The sequence below is a fragment of the Anolis sagrei genome, chromosome 3 (genome assembly GCF_037176765.1).
Source record: "Anolis sagrei isolate rAnoSag1 chromosome 3, rAnoSag1.mat, whole genome shotgun sequence".
Lineage (NCBI taxonomy): Eukaryota > Metazoa > Chordata > Lepidosauria > Squamata > Dactyloidae > Anolis > Anolis sagrei.
The window spans coordinates 82,797,416-82,812,603 of record NC_090023.1 but is presented as its reverse complement, the minus strand read 5'-3'; the positions used below and the strand labels follow the sequence as shown (position 1 = coordinate 82,812,603).

The 15,188-nt window shown below is 36.4% G+C and overlaps 1 protein-coding gene across 16 annotated transcripts in view; it reads right to left on the bottom strand.

Annotated features, from left to right (window-relative positions):
- DMD (dystrophin) overlaps positions 1-15,188 on the bottom strand; it is a 1,568,405-nt gene that overhangs the window by 150,065 nt on the left and 1,403,152 nt on the right. For 14 of the 16 annotated variants that reach the window (XM_067466757.1, XM_067466754.1, XM_060770144.2 and 11 more), the window contains one exon: positions 9,876-9,936. The exons of the other annotated variants lie outside the window; for them this stretch is intronic. In XM_067466757.1, the coding sequence (XP_067322858.1) occupies positions 9,876-9,936 (61 nt within the window). The remainder of the gene's footprint in view (positions 1-9,875; positions 9,937-15,188) is intronic. 16 annotated transcript variants of the gene reach the window in all.

The window sequence follows — 15,188 nt, the reverse complement described above, 5'->3', positions numbered from 1 at the left end:
GTTGTAAGTGGGGTAAGCCCCATAGATTTAATATTATACATGGATGGGACATTTTTTTAGTTTATGTTGCACATTGATTTGGGGTCTCACTCTCACATACTACAATCAAAATGGTATCTTTATTCTCTGCATATATATTGTTTAGATGATGCATTCTCACAACAGTCAGCAGATTGGTATTTCTGCTACCCATTGGAGTTCCAGGTTACAATTATTCCATAAGATATTCATTTTAAAGAAACTTGATTTTGAAGTAAATCACAGTAGCATTTATTGCAAAATGAATGGTTTTAGGACAGGAGACCGAAACAAATTAATGACTTTCGTGAACAGAATTCTATTTATGCCACACAGTATCTCTACATAATGTCATAAGCCATAAGCACCCCGAACACAGCTAATCTTGTTCGATTCCAGAAACTAGGGAGGGCTAGGGATGAATAGTACTTGGATCAGAAACCACAAGGGAATATAAGGAAGTTCAATATAGGGATGAGAAAAAATCTGCCTCAAACTCCTAAAATGCCTTTGAAACAAGATGGAACCAATTATTAGAGTCCAAAAAACAAGCTCCTTAAATTCCACATAATTCTTGGATTGGATCAGGTAGGAGGTAAAAATTCTGCATGGAGATGCACATAAATAGATCTATACTCACTCAAACAATTGCTCATTTTAATTTTCTTGGTCTTCAGATAGACTACCAATCAGTGCTGTGACTGGTAATCTCATCACACTAGAGCATGGATCCATTTTAAATCCAGTTTCTGCCTCTGGCAGAATTCAGGGGTTTGTAGTTTAGGAAGGCAAGGGCCTGCCTGACTGAGCAGTTTAAAGCCCCCTCCCTAGACTACAAACCCCAGAATTCTGAAGGCAGAAACTGGATTTAAAGTGGACCCCTGCTCTAGTGTGATGGGGTCCTAAGAGAGATGAGAGATGAAAGTCTTAAAATTTCATTTGGTAATTAGAAGAGCATTATTAAAAACAAACTGGGGTGTATTTCAAGATACAGTAGTAGTACTAGTTGAAGTGGTCTTAGAATCTGCAATTCCCACTGAGAATTAAAAGACCGCAATAGTGTAGTCCCAGCGACTAAATGGCCTGGTGTCCATGTCTTTATCTATAAGTATGAGAGACAACACCAGGAATTGGGATGGTAAAAGAAGCTATTGGATCAACCATGGAGAAACATTTCCTGCAGAACCTCAACTTTCATTTTCATTCTCATTTTAATGAGCACCTATTTAACTACCTTCGTATAAACTAATGAAGAGGCTTACTCCTTTTGTCTAAGTAAGGGGAAAGATGCCACAGTGGCAAATCAAAGGTTGGGCAGAAAATTACCTCATTTAGAGGATCGGTGGGGTTGGCCTTCCCTCCAAGTCTCCAATCCTGTTCAAAAAGATCTTATTTGTATCTCATCCCCACAAACTAATGGAACAACCTATGTCATTAATTTGTGTAGGGATGGCTATAGAAACTCTTGCCTCCTCAAATAAAATGGTATGTGTTAGAAAAGTATTGGAGTGTTAGTATTTCTTACCTTGATTTCATCCTTTAAAAAAAAGTTATTTACAAGTAAATAGGGAGCTCCCAAAATTTACCTATATCTACTATATACTGTCAAAATAATAATAATCTTTAATAATAATCTTTATTTATATCCTGCCACATCTCCCTGAAAGGACTAGGGGCAGCTTATAGCATAAATAAATACAATGAATAATACATACAAAAAATAACAAATCAGTATAAAAGGAAAAAACAAAATAAAAATAGACTAATTAAACAATAAACAGTATAAAACATTAGATTAAAACACATTGGTTCATATAAGTTAAGCAAAAGCCAAAATAACCGAATCAGGATATATCCATAGAACATTAAAACAAAGACCTCTTCCACATTAAAAACAATCAACCTAATCATTTTCAAAGGCTTGTTTAAGTCCTTCTTAAAAGTTGTGAGGGTAGTTGCTTGTCTAATCTCCCTGAGGATGGTGTTCCAGAGCCGAGAGTCACTATTGGGAAGGTCCTCTCTCTCTCATCCCCACCAATCTCATTTGTAATGCGGGCGGGATTGAGAGGAGGGCATCCTGAGCTGATCTTAAAGCCCGAACAGGTTCATAAAGGGAGATGCAGTCACATAAATAGGCAGGACCCAAACTGTATAGGGCTTTATAGGCAATCAGACTTGGTTGTTTTAATATTTTAAGGGCCAATATTTTTAATGTATTTTTATTGCTTTTTAAATGTATTTTTATTGCTGTTGACCTGTTCATGTTAATCGTTCTGCTCTGTTTCTTTGTCGGCATCAAATGACTGCCAATTGTAAGCCATCCTGAGTCCCCCTTCGGGGGTTGAGAAGGATGGGAAAAAAATACTCTAAATAAATAAATAAATAACCTGCACTTTGAATTAGACCTGGAAGCAAATAGGCAACCAATGAAGCTGCTTCAAAAGCGGGGCGGGGGGGGGGGGGAGGTCATATATTCTCTTTAACCCACACCAGTGAGGAACCTGGTTGTACATCTTTGTACTAATTGGAGCTTCTGAGCCGCCTTCTGAGGCAGCCCCACGCAGAGTGCACTGCAGTTGCAGTAATCCATATGAGATGTAACTAAGGCATGGACCACCATTCTTTGTCTAAGCATTGATTCAATGTTATTCATTTATCCATTTATGAAGGAATACATTTAAGGGGAACAAAGTCACTGAGAATTTATCTTCCACTAAACTTATTGAAAATCAAGAAATACGTTGCGGGCTTGACTTTTCAATATACAGAATACTCTCTATTCCAGTGGAGGAAGATATGGTTGTCTCAGGTGGTAGAATATAAAGAAAGATGAAAATGGTAAAATAGATGCAAGTGAATTGATGTTTTTAAAGTATTCACTGAAACACTAGAATTATGAATCAATATGTGAACACAAAGAGTTGCATGGATATACAATTCTACTTATTTAACGTTTACCATTTTAACTCAACGTCTTAATCTGTATGCTGCATTGCATACTTCGTTAGGAACACAAATTCACTGAACTGCTACAATTTGAACAAGAACAAAAAGTTTAAGAGCAAAATAATATGCACTATCTCCTTGGCGAGAAGAAATGAAAACAAAAATAATTTCATAATGAATCGTTTCTTCGCTAGTATTTTTTTCTTTGCTGGCATTTCCCCTGCCATATCCAGGACACACACTGAATGAAGATGAAGAAACTTGAACTATTACTGAGTAAAAGAGAAAGGATGTAGTCATAGATTTTTAATCAGTCTGGATACACCTAAGATAATTGAGAAGCCATTTTATATGGAAAATCCTGTAACTAAAGTTCAGTGGCATCTCCAGTTACCAAGGATTTCAGATAGCAGTTCAGTAAAGCTCATTCCCATTCTGATATAGGCTTGCTGCCTCGATGTATTATGTTAAACCATTAATAGAGAAGTTTAGAAAGGTTAGTTTTTGTAAAAAAAAAAAAAAAAAAGGTGTATATGTAAATAAATTCAGTTAATCTTGAATAAGATTTTAAAAATTAATTCAGATTTTCAATATATCAAAGAATTGCCTATAAAGTTTATGTTAAATAACAATTCAAGTTTAAATTTCAATCCTGCAATAAAAGCCTTGCCATTGATAATGGTATCTCCCTGCTCTTTCTGTCTTTTGTTCTTTACTTCACATTGGATCTCAACTGTTATATAACCTTTTTATTTCCTCCAGATTTTATAAATAGAGAGAAATGCTTGGTCTCAGGAATATAAATCTTTTATTATGCTTTAAAATAAGAGAAGGGTGATAAGGATGACTGCTAAAGACCTTAATGCAGCTAATCCCACTAGAACTACTGTTGAATAAGCATGCTCAAATCTTATAACCTAAACATTATCTTTTTTAAAACTCTGAAATAATGGGAAGGAAGAAATAATTCTTCAGCAATCTAACAGGCTTTGGGTAAGGAAGCCACCTGGAAAATGTACAACCAGCTGTCATTTTAGTGGTCTCTCATTTAATAAATAAATAACTCAATAACATGATCCTGGAATTAAGTTAAGGCAAAATTTCAATTCAAGTCAATTACATTAAAATAAATCAAACCAGGATGCTCCTTATCATTAGGACATTTATAATTGAATTGAATTGAATTAGTTCCTATCATTGGTTTACTCCATTAGTCTGGATTGGGAACAAGGGATTGGGGTGAGGTGGGAAGTTAGGCAGAAGATGCAATCTTATGGGAATTCTTTTCAAGTATTTAATAATAATTTTAAGTATTTGAGTATTTTATGTAGAATCATGTTGATTGTGGACAACTCTTTTGACTGATACTCAAAGACTCAGCCATTGTAATCTGTATCAGTATACAGAAAGATCTCGTAGAATCTTGGAGACCAAAGAAATAACTTTTAGCATAAGTCTTAATAGAAACAGTCTACTTTATTCAGTCTACTTCATCTCCATGCAACTGATGTTGCAAAATATATTTTTCTCAAAGATCCTACAAGATTCTTTTGTACATCTTTCAGCTGAGACAAGATAAGAAACTTATACCTTGGATCAATGACTTATACCTTGGATCAATACAGTGAACGATACATATTTATTTATTTATTTATTTATTTATTTACCTTACTTATATACCGCTGTTCTCAGCCCGAAGGTGACTCACAGCGGTTCACAACAAATACGAACAGAAAAAATTCAGTGCTACAGTATAAAAACAGTTAACAAGCTAACACATTACACAATTAATAAACAGTTACTACAATACCCATTCACTGTCGTCTCATCATCAAAAACATGTTTCAGATTCGTCATCCATTGTTCCATTCCAGTGTTCATTAACCAATCATTGCACTAATTATTCGAACGCCTGCTCAAACAGCCAGGTCTTCACTTTTTTGCGGAATACCATTAGAGATGGTGCTATTCTGGCATGTTGTCTTACTACATCTAAGCAATGAAGAAAACTGCAAAACAAATTCTCCTTGATATGCATTCGAAGTAATAGGAACATTTATGCCCCATTCAAGATACTAATTTTAGCCAGATCATGGGATCTGGCAATTAGGTTCGGGACAAATGCCAACATAGGGGGTCACCTATCTACTGAAGGCATATGGCTCCCAGGATCAACTGCAAGGCCACACTGGGAATAACAAGACCAAACACAATAAGACCAAAATAAGAGCCACTTTATTGACCTAAAAATCTATCTAACTATATTATACTCCTCAAAAATGCAAAAAGGGGAAGCAACCTTGTAAGTGAATGGTTAAGGAAGGGGGTCATTCCTACAGCTTCTTCTCAACCTGTTCTGGATGACACATTTGAGCCTCAATGACAACCTAATAACTGAATTGCATACCAGCAAGCCTACTGATGAAAGGCAAATGTGGAGAAAACTTCTCCCAAGTCTCAATGACTTAAAAAGTGAGGGCACAGTCCCCGGTCAACTCCAAGGGTAGTTTCTTTTCCTACTACCCAAGTCTAAAGAGGCAGATATGAAGTCCTACCCTTCATCAAATGGATGCCAAAGATATTTTCCATAGTTTTACTTTTCTTTCACTATTTGCCAATTGATTGCCAATTTATAGTCACTACTATTTGCCAAAGTCCTCAAGCTATATTGCAATGTGGGGGAACAGGTAAAAGGGAATAAGTTCCTACCCAGTCCTTAAGTGAGCAGCTTCTCTTAGAGGGCTGGTGGGTCAGTCACTGATTCCAAAGAGGGGGCAAAAAGGATGATCAAAGTTTATAAACCCTTAAGCATTGCAACTTCACGCTCTATGTCACAACACAATGCACCAAGACACAAAAGCTTCTGGTCACTCTCCATTTGTCCTGGTGGTCCTTGCTCTTAATTCTTAATGTGCAAACTCTTTTTAATTATTTGGTAATGAACTCTGCACTAGTCTCATTACACCTTAATTACTCTTATTTAAATTGTGCTAAAGTTGAGCCTCAGCACTCTCACCTAACAAACATAAAGAATGGCAAAACCTTTCAGTAATCTTTCCTCATGCTTTCAGACCTCTCCCATATATTTGCCTCAGGAAAAACTGAATTATTTGTAAATTGTGCAGTGGAGATAAGATATGATCTAGGGAGTATTGAGAATTTCCTTTAAACTGTTTAACATACCTTAAAGACTATAAATGATAATTTTGGATAGAAAGAAAATATCAGACAGAAAGGGTTTTTTTTTTTCTGGTGAAACATATGTTGTAAATTTATTTTCTCTTGATTGCCAGTCTGGTAGTTCACTCCTTATCAAACAATGTCTGGACATGGAGTAGATTTTGTAAGCACCTGTTATAATTTTTATAATGTAAAATACACGGTTTTGTAATCATTTGGGTAACAAGCAATGGAAATCTCAATTGTTGACTTAATTTGGCTTATCGGTATGGAATGCTTCACAAAAATGTGAGGGCAATCCTTGCAGAATGCAACAGCTGGTAGAAGATTATATTGCAGTTTTCATATTCCTAACTCTAGGCCAAGATACTAAAAAATGTCAACAATGGAAAAAGCTATTTAACAGTTTGTTCATTACTGACATTCGTGTTTTTCATAGGTAACAAGGGGAACTGTAATAAAATGTTGTACTCTATTTCCACAGATTAGCAGTGTTGGCCTGAGTTCCAGTCAGTTTGGAATAGGAGCCTTATCGTGCTTTTCAGACATCTGAGGAGGGAAATGAGGGAATGGCTCTGCATGTGCTTCCAATGTCATGTGCCCTGCAATCTGGTTTGTACTCCCTTTTCTTGTGTGCCATGTATTTCCGTTCTCCCAGTAACTTTGCCCAGGTGTAAAAGACATTCATGGCACACAACAGGAAGAAGAAGAGGAGTGTGGGGTCAGCTTCTCTTCCTGTTTCACCTGGGTAAATAAAGGGAGGTATTGGTGAAACAGAAACATGCCACATGTCTGCCTGCTGAACAGCCCCCCCCCCTCACCTTCTGAGAATGGGACTGCTTTATTTATTTATTTATTTAGACCATTTCTACCCTACTCTTCCCACCCCCAAGGCCCTAGGGACTCAGGGCAGCTAACACAGGCAACTATTCAATGCCAACAGTATCAAAACAACAATATAAAACAGCAATATAAAATCCATTACACAACAATTAAGCAGTGATATTAATTAAAATTACATAACCAAATAGAACAGATCACATAATCACAGGTCATAATGAATGTTTGCATAACAACCCAAGAGCTGTATGTAGTGGTACAAAGCAAAACGGCTAAAGTAAAATAAACCTGGGTTGCTGTGAGTTTTTTGGTCTGTACGGCCATGCTCCAGTAGCATTCTTTCCTGATGTTTTGCCTGCATCTATGGCAAACATCCTCAGAGGTTTGTTCAGGGATCTGTTAGGAATGAGGCAAATGGAGTGTATATGTATCTGTGGACTGTCCAGGGTGGGAGAACAAACCCTTGTCTGTTTGAAGCAAGTGTAAATGTTGCAATCAATAAGCTTCATTAGCACTGAATAGCCTTTGTAGTCATATCAGACTATATAGAGAAGCCATTGAAATCCGCAAGCATGTGCACAATTTCAACAGAAAGGACGTAACCATGAAAATGAAGAAAATCTGGTTACCAGTATTTAAAAAGAATACCAGAATCAAGACAGTAAATAAAGAACACCACTCATAAATAGGGGGATTCCAGACAGCAAATAATTAAGTGCCATTTAACACCTCCGAAACAAAGGATGCCTCCAGGCAACAACACTGATTGACTTTGCAGCCCCAAGGCTACTTAACGCTAATCAAGCTGGCCAATTGCAACATTTACACTTGCTTCAAACAGACAAGGGTTCTTTCCCCCACCCTGGACAGTCCACAGATATATACATACACTCCACTTGCCTCATTTCCAGCAGACATCTGAACAAACCTCTGAGGATGTTTGCCACAGATGCAGGTGATGCGTTAGCAAAGAATGCTAATGGAACATGGCCATACAGCACGAAAAACTCACAGCAACCCAGTAATTCCTGCCATGAAAGCCTTCAACAACACGTTAGAATAAACCTGCTAAAGTAGAAGGACAAGTTTACTTACAGCCAACTCCTGCCTTGTATTATTAACCAGTTTTATGCAATGGGCATTTAATAAAGTGTGGTGTTTGTCTTTCTTTTCTTTTCATGCAAATTGCAACAGCTTAGCCATCATGCAGAAACTTTCATGGCTGGTAGATGGTGTTAATTAATCAACTACGTAAATATGCTGTTGTAGCTGTCAAAACCAGGCATCCCGATGTTGCCTAACAGTGACAAACCCAAGATGGCATTGCCGAGGCTGTTGAAGCAATGATACTCTGATTTATGAACTCATAAAGTGATCTGTCATTGGAAATGAGGAACTGGTGAGTTGAAAAACAACAACTCTGAGAATCAAGAAGAAAATGAGAGGTAGAAAGCATACAAACAATAAAAAAAATGCAAGAAATGCATCTACCAAAGTGTATTTAGCACCAGCAATTTATGTTACTACAGTACAGGAGATCATGGTCAGATTCCAAAAAAACAGACTCAGATACAGGCCAGGAGTTTATAATAACTCCCCGGGGAACTTAAAAACAAAACATAAAGGAATACTTTCTATCAGAAACCCCAAAGAAGGACTAATATAAAGTCTGAATATAATTTTACATATTTGTTTCTTTATTTTTCAACAATAGATAAAAGTCTTGAGCTACTGATACATAAGACACAATGGCCTAAATCTGATTTTCAGTTCCAGCTAGAGTAGACTCAGTGGATATAGGTCAACATAAGATAGATGTAAAAGCAAAAACAAAACAACTGCTCCATTTGGCAAACAAAATTATACTTACCGACTCATTTAACATGGTAATGTGCTGCATTTCACTATGAGACAAAGTCTTTAAAAACCATGGGGTGACTAGAATGATTAAACTCTTTTAATCCATATTAGTGATGGGTTGTAAACCAATAAGGAGGCTATGGTTTTACACAATCCTAAGTACAGTAACATGGATAAATTCCAAAGGAGATCTCTTGCTTTCTTCCTGCCCTTCAGAAAGAAAGGGCTTGTGTAAAAATTATAGTCTAGTCTATAATAAATGTTAAATGTGTGTTACAGCACATTTCTCATTTATTCTGAGCAAAGATACTCATAAGTCTTTTTTGGCTGTACTTTTCATGAATGAGTAAGCTATTAAATAACTAGCCTGTCATAATGTATACTTCATTGAAGCCAGCAGTATTATGAATCTATTTAGCTTTCACTTTTGCATGAACTTTTTAATTTTTATGAGAGAAAGTGGACACTTTACATGCCCTGGCCACAGATGTCACAGTTATCAAGCAGTTACCAAGCAGTAAAAGGATCACCAGCTAGCCATGGTAATGTCTCTAATATTTTTGGAACAGTCTAAGTTCACCTTACAGAGGAAGATCTAGGTTTCACTTCAAAAACCTTTTCCATCCCTTCCAATTTTGGCTGGGTAGAATTTTAAGAGCAATTTTCTTTAATAATAGCTTTCCTTCTTATCCAGATGCAAAATTACTTGCCTATATTACAAAGCAACAGTAACTGAAAAGATATATAAAGTCAAATCAGGCCTCAATATGTTTTCATTTCATTACTACTGATTATTTCGTCTTGCATTTCCATTGTAGAAGGAGACTAAACTGTCATTCAACATCTTTAAATGCTCACAGCTTTTTCTGTTATATACAATATCTTTTTCTGTGTTATTTTTGGACATTGAATGAATAACATATTTACCAGAATCAAAGAGAGTGGAATTGTCATAGTTGTTTAGGGACAAGCTAAGACAATTAGTGAACAGACTCAAGTAGTCAAGCATAATGTTTTAATGTCATACTTACTTGATGTAGTAGGGCACTTTGTTTGGCGATATTGCCCTCTCCCAGGGACCCTGGACAGAAGCTGTTAACAAAAAACAAAACAAAAACGAAACATAAAATCAAATAAAAGAGACATGGAGGTCAAGTTCAAAGCAAACAGGAAAGACAACATTAATCTCTGGAATTACAATTTTACACTTGGCCACACTGATATGGGTCTGTTTGCTCAGTTGCCCATGAAGGCAGGAAAGGATTAACCTGCTGTTCGGAAATTTCAGCTGTAATCTGAGTGAAATTGAACTCATTCGGCTGCAAAGATAAATGCAAAACCTCTTCAGCTACTAAACCTACAGAAAAGATAAGAAACGGAAGAAGCACAGTGCCTGTCTTGTGTTGCACACTTTGAAGGGTTCTGTGACTACCGCTTTCTGCTGTCTCATCTTCCATATTATCTACTTAGTTGATTAATTTCTGTTGAACTGAATTATACCCTGATTTGGTTCTAACTGTGAAAAGATTTACAGTGCCTTAGAGAAGTATTCTTCTCCTTTGATTTATCCACAAGTTCTGGTGTCACAAAACTGTATTAAAATATATTTAATTGATAGTGTTACAACTTGATGAGAACACTGAAAACTGAAGGTATCAGTTTCACTGTAGCATAAAAGTAAACAAAACAAGCTGGTATATTTGTTGATTGTACAATATTCATCCCCTTTGTTGTGACAAAGTCTCCAGATGTTGATTTTACTCTATTATGTGTGCAATTCCAATATCACATGATCTCATGCTAAATAACCTATTTCTGGAAGGTCCTAGAATTTTTTGGAGAGTATATCAAAACAAATGACATTGCAAACATCAAGGAATTATCCCAGCAATGCCAGATAAGGTTTAGTAAAAGTATCAGCTTTGGGGATGAATTGTAAAAACACAAATAAATCCCAAATCATGAACACCCCTAGAACCTCATTAAATACTTTCTTTCAAAAGGGAAAAGGTAACCTTCATTCTCAGGAAGGATATCCACCCAAACTCAATACCTGTGTAAGAACCGCATTAGCTAGAGAAGCAACCAATAGGCCCACAGTAGCTGTAAAGAAGATGGAATGTTGTAATATATCCACATCACACCCCAAAGGTGATAGCAAAAATGTAGCAAAGGTTGCTGACATTGCCACATAATGCTATCTGTGCAACAAAGTCATCTGTTCCAATTTCCACAGTAAAGTACAGTCGTGACAGCACCATGTTTTGGAAGTGGTTTTTTTTTTCTCTTGGAAGGAACTGGCAACTGCTTAGACTTGAGGGCAAGGTAGATTTAAACAAATATATGGGAAATCTAAAGAAAACCTGTTTCAGTCTGCAATTGGCTTGAGACTGGGACACAGATTTGCCTCTCAGAAGAAGAATGGCTCTAAACATATAGCCAAAGTAACACTTGAATGGTTTAAAAATCTTGAATACTTAGAATAATCCATCAAGTTCCAAATGCTAAGGAGAAGTGTACACTGACCACCCAGGATTGATCTGGCATGCCAAACACAGGATTGGCCTATGATATGGCCTACAAAGGGAATCCCTTGCTGCTGCAAAGCCAAGAGTCTCCACCACCCAGCACCATTGAATGCAGTTTGGTGATGCTAGGCAACCACCTTGGCTGCCAACACTCCATGTTACAGTGGCTTTGGACTGCAATACAGGTTCTACCTGTCTATTTTCCTATGTGTGATATCAGCCTGGGGTGATGGTGCCAAGGGAGAAGGCGGAGGAACTCCCCCTCTATCCCCTTCCTTCCCAATGCAACAAGTCACCATATGCTCAGGGAAATGACCACAGATGACTTTGTAGCACACATAGCATTTTCTGGCTGTGGCAGTACTAATGTCTGAGCACATAACAATGGACAGGTAAAACTCATGTTGTGATTAGAGACTTCTGCAACACAGAGGACAAGAGTGAAGTATTAAGTTGGCTGTGGCCTTCATTACTCTGGAAAAGCCCTACAAGACTAATATGCCTCTTTGCCAGGGGTCCCCAAACAACGGCCCATGGGCCAGATGTGGCCCTCTAAGGTCCTTATCTCTTCCTCCCCTCCCACAAACTTTAGACTTAGGGTTGCCCTAAGTCTGAAATGACATGCAGGCACACAGCAACAACAACAATCCCGATAAATGTGATTATCCCATCAGCCAAAAGCAGGCCTACACTTTCCATTGAAATACTGGTAAGCTTTATTGTTGGTTAAAAGTGTTCTTCATTTTAAATCTTGTATTTATATATTTTTTGCACTACAAGTAAGATATGTTTATTATTCACAGGAATTCATTCATTTTTTCCCAAACTATAGTCCACCTTTCGCAACAGTCTGAGAAGCCATGAACCGGCACTTGGCTGAAAAGATTGAAGGAGTCCTGCTCTATACCAACCTAAAAGGTCAGTTAGATGGGTTCTGAATGGATGCAAAATATGTGGCAAGATTCACCAATGGTGTCTATTGAACCTGACAGAGTTGGAACAAATTTGTTAAGAAGCATAGGAAAAATATCAGTATCCAGATTTGGAAAGACCTCCCACAAAAGTTCTGCACTTGTACCTGCTATCAAAGGTACTTGTACAAAATAATGAGGCAGATGGTAGTGAATATTCATGGACCTAACAAGTGCCCAATTGTTTTTGTTTACTTAATTTTTGTACCACAATATTCACATTGTAGAGTATTTTGTTTACATCAAGTGTTAACAATAGCAACTGAATGCATTTTAATCCCAAACTGGAACCACGCAAATGTAAAAGTCAAATAACAGTTAACAGTAATGTACTTTTGACAATTAACCGTGTTGCCAATGTTTTACATAAAGAACAACTCAATTTTTGTTTCCATTTTCAACTTGATGCACACAATGTTGTGATCACACTTCTTTAAAAAGGTAGAAATAGGCAGAGGTACTACAGGATTTCTACGTACACAGTGCCACTAAACACGGCATCAAAAGATAAATATAATTAATATTTTTAAAAAAATTAAGAATCAGGTACAGTAGAGTAAAATGTGCCAGAAATACATGGCACTATAGGCTGAATATATTCATTCAGACCTTGGGATTTTGGATTTTAAGAACATTTCAATCTTCTATTATATTTCTATACTGCAGGGTAAGAAAGTGATCTTTCTCAAACCCAATCAATGTTTTCCTGGAGAATGGCTTGCCATTTATGATACTGTAAAACTATTATTTATTGGAATAATACAATTAGAAAAAAATCAGCTTTTTCGTGCTGATTTCTGTAGCAGTCCTTAATAACCACTGTCCCAGGAAACAAATATTTAGGATGGAGTGTGACCTATGACATTATGCACTTCTCATATCACAACTGAATACACCACATAGCCAAAGAAGTATGCATGTAGTTACAACTTTTTAAAAGACACGAAACAAGAAACAAGTAGCAACCAAAATGGACCCTTGCATTCATAATGTGTTTCATCCACAGTTTTTCTACAGTTGTCATTTGTATTTTATGTATAGCATCTTGGAAAGTCTGTATTTTTTAACATGAATAGTCTATTTTGATCCCATGCTTTCATGTTTTCCAAGATCTGAAAAGCATCCTAATTTGGATTCAGATATATTTATATGAGTCACAACTAACTTAAGTCCTGTTGTTTCCCTAGGTCTATAAGTATGACAAATGATGTTTCACACCACTGTTCCTATGCATTTTGATATCATGCATTTGATATATAAAATGAGCTGTTACTCCAGTATATGAAGTTGCATTCTCTCTCCTGTTTTGAGAATTACTCTGGGCAACAGCATTTCAATTCTTCATAAACTTAAATGACAAAGTATTCTTGTTTGTGATTAATGGATGCAAATGGTCATATTCAGTGAAACTAAACACTTTGGAAATAACAAACAATTCTCTTATGTTTTCATAATCTGATGTAGTATTCCTTAAATAGATTGTGCTGAGGATAACTACCATGCAGTTTTTGCTTTGCTGTATCATGCCAGTTTTGCAGAAATTTGACAAAATATGTGGTATCTATTACAAGTCTGCTCAGAGAACCATCATCTCATTTCTGGCAAAAACCCAAATGCTGAAAACAGCTGTTTCTTATCTCTGGGTACAAGTAGTGGTTTATCATCCATTACAAAACCAGTCCAGGTAATAGACATGTATCTTTAATTCTTAGTGAAACTCATTTTTAGTAGTCAATCAAAGGAGACTGTCTGGAAAATGTCACCAGAGAGCTCCTTTTTTTCTTCCCATATATCACTCATACCGATAGATATATTTCCCTATTTCCAAAAGATTCAAGAGCTTCTCTGAAAAGGATAGCATGACAGTTGATTATTAGAACAAAACTATTTCATGCAAAAATTGCTAATACATTTAAGCACACTTATAAAGTTCCCCTGGTATACAAAATACAATAAAATACATTAGTTTAACCAATAATAGGCCATATACATGTAATGACCTCAATGTTATTCCTGAATCCATAAGAAAAGAGAAAAACAATATGGCGTAAGTATTTGAAAATGTCAGTTGTAGGAGAAATAACTTGGGATTAGGAAATCTGTATAGATTAATGCCTGTTGATATACAATTATCTTTCAGATGATTATTGAAAGAAACTAAACATCAAAAGTGCATCTGTCTGATACACAACACTAGGCTCCCAGGATGAGCTGTTTGGTCCCCATTTTGTTTCAGAAGCCATTCAGAACTAGACCTACAATGAATTCATACCTGAACCATTGCAAACAATATTGCTAAATTCCAGCCATTTGCCATGTACGTCATTTTATTTTATTTTACAAACAATGCCTGGAACAGAAGTGTTTTAATGAATCTGTTGTTTTTGCCATTTAGGTAATTTTTCCTCTTGTCAAAACAAAATAATGGGATGGCTATTTTTTATTGAACTATGATATAGCAAAGAAGGAATGTCATGCTCTGGAGGTCATTTAGGAGTTATCAAACTTTCTTCATTGCGGGACATTAACATTTTCACTAGGTTCACAATACAAGAATTTACATTGTGTCCAAAAGCTAGGCACTACTCCAATCCTGAAAACGCCAATCCTGAATTCTTATCTGGTCAGAAAATATTCCACAACTTACAAATGTGTCGATTTTGTTTTAATCTTAGCACATGGGGATCTACATTTGTTTGCTTCACAAAACTGGTGGAAGTACCATTGTTGTGGTAACATTAATGTTTGAGACAGCAGCAGCTGTACTGGTAGTACGAAAAATCACAAAGACATGGATGCATGCACACTATCAAGCTGTTTTTTTCTTCTTTTGTAAAGATAAAAA